Source organism: Mustelus asterias, chromosome 21, assembly GCF_964213995.1.
Source record: "Mustelus asterias chromosome 21, sMusAst1.hap1.1, whole genome shotgun sequence".
Lineage (NCBI taxonomy): Eukaryota > Metazoa > Chordata > Chondrichthyes > Carcharhiniformes > Triakidae > Mustelus > Mustelus asterias.
This window is the reverse complement of record NC_135821.1, coordinates 13,929,057-13,932,897: the sequence shown is the minus strand read 5'-3', so window position 1 is coordinate 13,932,897 and position 3,841 is coordinate 13,929,057. Positions and strand designations below refer to the sequence as shown.

Here is a 3,841-nt window from a genome sequence, read left to right as displayed (position 1 = left end):
TCCAGCTTGGGTCACTGTCCGTGTGGAGTTTCCATGTTCTCCCCGTGTCTGCGGGGGTTTCCTCCGGGTGCTCCGGTTTCCTCCCACAGTCCAAAGACGTGCAGGTTAGGTGAATTGGCCACGTTAAATTCTCCTTCAGTGTACCCGAACAGGCGCCGGCCGGAGTGTGGCGACTAGGGAATTTTTCACAGTAACTTGATTGCAGTGTTAATGTAAGCCTACTCGTGACTAATAAATAAACTTTAAGATGTGTGGGTTAGATGGATTGCCCACGATAAAATGATCCCTTAGTGTCCCAAGATGTGTAGATTAAGTGGATTGGCCATGCTAAATTGCCCCTTAGCGTCCCAAGATGAGCAGTTTAGGTGGACTGGCCATGGTAAATGTGTGGGGTTACGGGGATAGGGCAGGGAGAGATGACCTGGGGAAAATACTCTGTCAAAGAGTCAGTATAGACTCGATGGGCTGAATGGTTTCATCTGCACTGTAGGGAATCTATGATTCTATAAATCAGTAATGAGCCAGCTGTACTCAGGGTGACTGTTCAATTGTGGCAAGGGTGAAAGAATTGGCCTCAGCCCTCCCAAGCCCAAGGTGGTGAGAGGGGCGGGGAGTGGGAAGGAGGGCGAAATTAGCCACGGTTTTCATTCTTATGCGAGGTATTGGAAGCAGGTGGAATCTTCGGGATAAGAAAAAACGGGGGATGTTTCCCGAACGTCACTCTTCCTGTATAAAAGACACCGGAGTAGTTTAACAAGTTGTGGGGTGCTCATTGAGGACAGCGGCACAGCTTCACCTCATTCTGCTTGTGGCCATTCTTCAGGAGTGAGCCTGAACAATGAGAGTTAGGATTGTGCAGGAGAGAGGGAGGTGATAGTGACCGAACTCACTTTGGTCCACGTCTGATGTGTACGCATTGGCTTTTCTGGATGGCTTTAGGAGCAGGGACGCTGACTTATTTCCACCACTTTTAACATGCAGGACCCCAGAGTTAATGCTGGGACCCCAAATTCAGGATGTGGAGATGCCGGCGTTGGACTGGGGTAAACACAGTAAGAAGTCTATCAACAGGTTAAAGTCCAACAGGTTTATTCGGTAGCAAAAGCCACTGATTATTCAGACCAGCAAATCCAGCACGGATGGGACTTGGGATCTAGCCTTCCTGGTCTATGTGATCAGCGAGATGGCCCAGAACCTTTGGGATGGCTCATGGAAGAGGGGTGAAAATATCTCAACATGTTCCTATTCCAGGACCTAACTAGAAGAAACTAAAAAGGGTTGGAACGTAGCCCAGCTTGGTACGGCTTCTGCTCTGACCAAGACCACAAAGGGTTGTGAAAGTAGCCCAATCCATCACGCAAACCAGCCTCCCATCTATTGACTCTGTCTACACTTCCCACTGCCTCGGGAAAGCTGCCAGCATAATTAAGGACCCCATACACCCTAGACATTCTCTCTTCCACCTTCTTCTGTTGGTAAAAAAGGTACAAGAGTCTGAGGTCATGTACCAACCCACTCAAGAACAGCTTCTTCCCTGCTGCCACCAGACTTTTGGATGGACCTACCTCGCACTAAGTTGATCTTTCTCTACGTCCTAGCTATGACTGTAACACTGCATTCTGCACCCTCTCCTTCTCTTCTCCCTATGTACTCTATGAACGGTATGTTTTGTCCGTACAGCGTGTAAGAAACAATACTTTTTTCTGTATACCAATACACGTGACAATAATAAATCAAATGAAAAAGTGTCACTAGGGCGGCTGACAGTTAGACAAACGTTGGCATGAGTTAGTAATTTTTATAATTGATGCAAGTGATCTGGTACAACACAATGTTTACGCGATACTTACTGCAAGTGTGTGCAGTGGAATGCTGAGGCAAAACAAGTCACGGGCTTTAACGTTTACTGGACGGCAACAGAGTTTGTCGGCTGGTCTGGATCTCGGGAGCAGTTAAGGATTTCATTCCTCCTTCAGTCTCTCTCTCCCTCTCTCAGAATGGACCCCAGCACGGGTCTTTATAGTTAAGACTTTGGGATAATGAGGTGTTGCTTACGGGGCTTGCGATGCAGCGATGTGACCTCTGCTCACCAACTGCGTCTAGCTGGCCCCCTCTTTACGGCAAAATGTCAACTTTCCACCGAGGTTAAGACGGCCCGAAATACTCCCTCTCAAACTTCCTGAATTCACTGTCCGTGAAGACGCTCTTCTCTTCCTTCTTCACTTCCTCTTTCTCCAGGCGATCCTTCGCTTTCCTTCCTTGGCTGTGCATCAAAACCTAAAATTAAAAAAAAAGCCCAGTGATAATTTTACACTGGGAGACAGGATTCACACCAGCTTGTCCTGTGTGCTGGTCTGAAAGAAGGCTTCGTGGTTACACAATGCCCTTCATGGAATCACAGGATAACTCGGCACAGAGGGAAGGCCATTTGGGTTGTTGCCGATCTAATTAGGCCCACCTTCTGCTAATAGGTTTTGATCTACGTGCAGAGCAGGGGAGTTCTCCCCATTGTCCCTCTGGTTGTCCCTCTGCCATGATGTGGAGATGCCGGTGTTGGTGGACTGTACGTCCCTCGGCCAACAGCATAGAATCGGATATCCAGTCATTGTCACATTGCTGTTTGTGGGGGCCTTGCTGTGTGCAAATTGGTTGCTGTGTTTCCCACCTTGCCAACTTTTGTTGGCTGTGAAATGCTCTGGGTCGTCATGTGGCGCTGGAAAGGCGCTGTAGAGAGGCAAGACTTTTGCTTCTTTTTTTTTTACTGGCGGCACGGTGGCGCAGTGGTTAGCACCTCAAAATGCCGGGGACCCAGGTTCAATTCCGGCCTTGGATCACTGTCTGTGTGGAGTCTGCACATTCTCCCCGTGTCTGCGTGGGTTTCCTCCGGGTATTCCGGTTTCCTCCCACAGTCCAGAGATGTGCGGGTTAGATTAATTGGCCGTGCTAAATTGCCCCTTAGTGTCAGGGGGTTAGTAGGGTAAATAAGTAGGATTGTGGGGATAAGGCCTGGGGTGGGATTGTGGTCGGTGCAGACTCGATGGGCTGAATGGCCTCCTTCTGCGCTGTAGGGATTCTATGATTCTAAATGAGTAGTTAAGGGATGAATCTTGGCCAGTACAATGGGTCTCTTAGTGTGCTGTAAGACTCTATGGGTGCGATCTTTCCAATTGGTCGCGCCACGCTCCCGCTGCAGCGAGGTTGGAAAATTTGTCGTCCCATTCACTGCGGTGGGATGGGAAAATCCTGCTGGCGTGAACAGTGGTAAGATTCCAGCCTATGGCTCTATGAGGACACCGAGGCGGACCCCCTCCCGCCGTGGGATCCTCTGCAGCCATGCAAGAAGGCAGACTGGACCTCGGTTTCACGCCACATCCAAAGGGTGGCACCTCCGACAGTGTAGCACTCCCTCTGTCTCCATTTTGTGCTCAGGTCTCCGGAGTGAGACTCAAGGGGTGAGAGCGCTACGCACTGAGCCGTGACTGATACATTCTTAAAGAGTCCGGCACTCTCTCTGGCTTTTTCTAACGCAGCCTCAGGATCAGATTACATTAACCAATTCAAGGTTTTCTTCAGGACGGGACTTCAATCTGCAATCTCCTGTTGGAGACGGAAAAACCGCAAGCAACTGGCACCTTAGAAGCCACACACCTTTTGGGTAACGCTGTCCTCAGTCAGGAACTTGGAACCCAGCATATACTGGAGATTTTCTTCCGTGTGGTCTGCAGCCTTTTTCTTCCAGTACTCCTCTGTGGAGGCAAAGAAAACTCTCATCAGCTCAGAGGCTGAGTATAACTTCCATGAATACTGATCAGTAAAGTTCTTTCCCACTTGTCTTTTCTCT

The 3,841-nt window shown here is 49.3% G+C and overlaps 1 protein-coding gene across 1 annotated transcript in view; it reads right to left on the bottom strand.

The window, feature by feature from the left end:
* Window positions 1–1,784: 1,784 nt before the first annotated feature.
* rps19bp1 (ribosomal protein S19 binding protein 1) overlaps window positions 1,785–3,841 on the bottom strand; it is a 2,785-nt gene continuing 728 nt past the window's right edge. The window contains exons 2-3 of the mRNA XM_078238419.1: window positions 3,649–3,839; window positions 1,785–2,277 (exon numbers count right to left, since the gene is read on the bottom strand). Coding sequence (XP_078094545.1) covers window positions 2,146–2,277; window positions 3,649–3,839 — 323 coding nt within the window. The 3' untranslated portion in view covers window positions 1,785–2,145. The remainder of the gene's footprint in view (window positions 2,278–3,648; window positions 3,840–3,841) is intronic.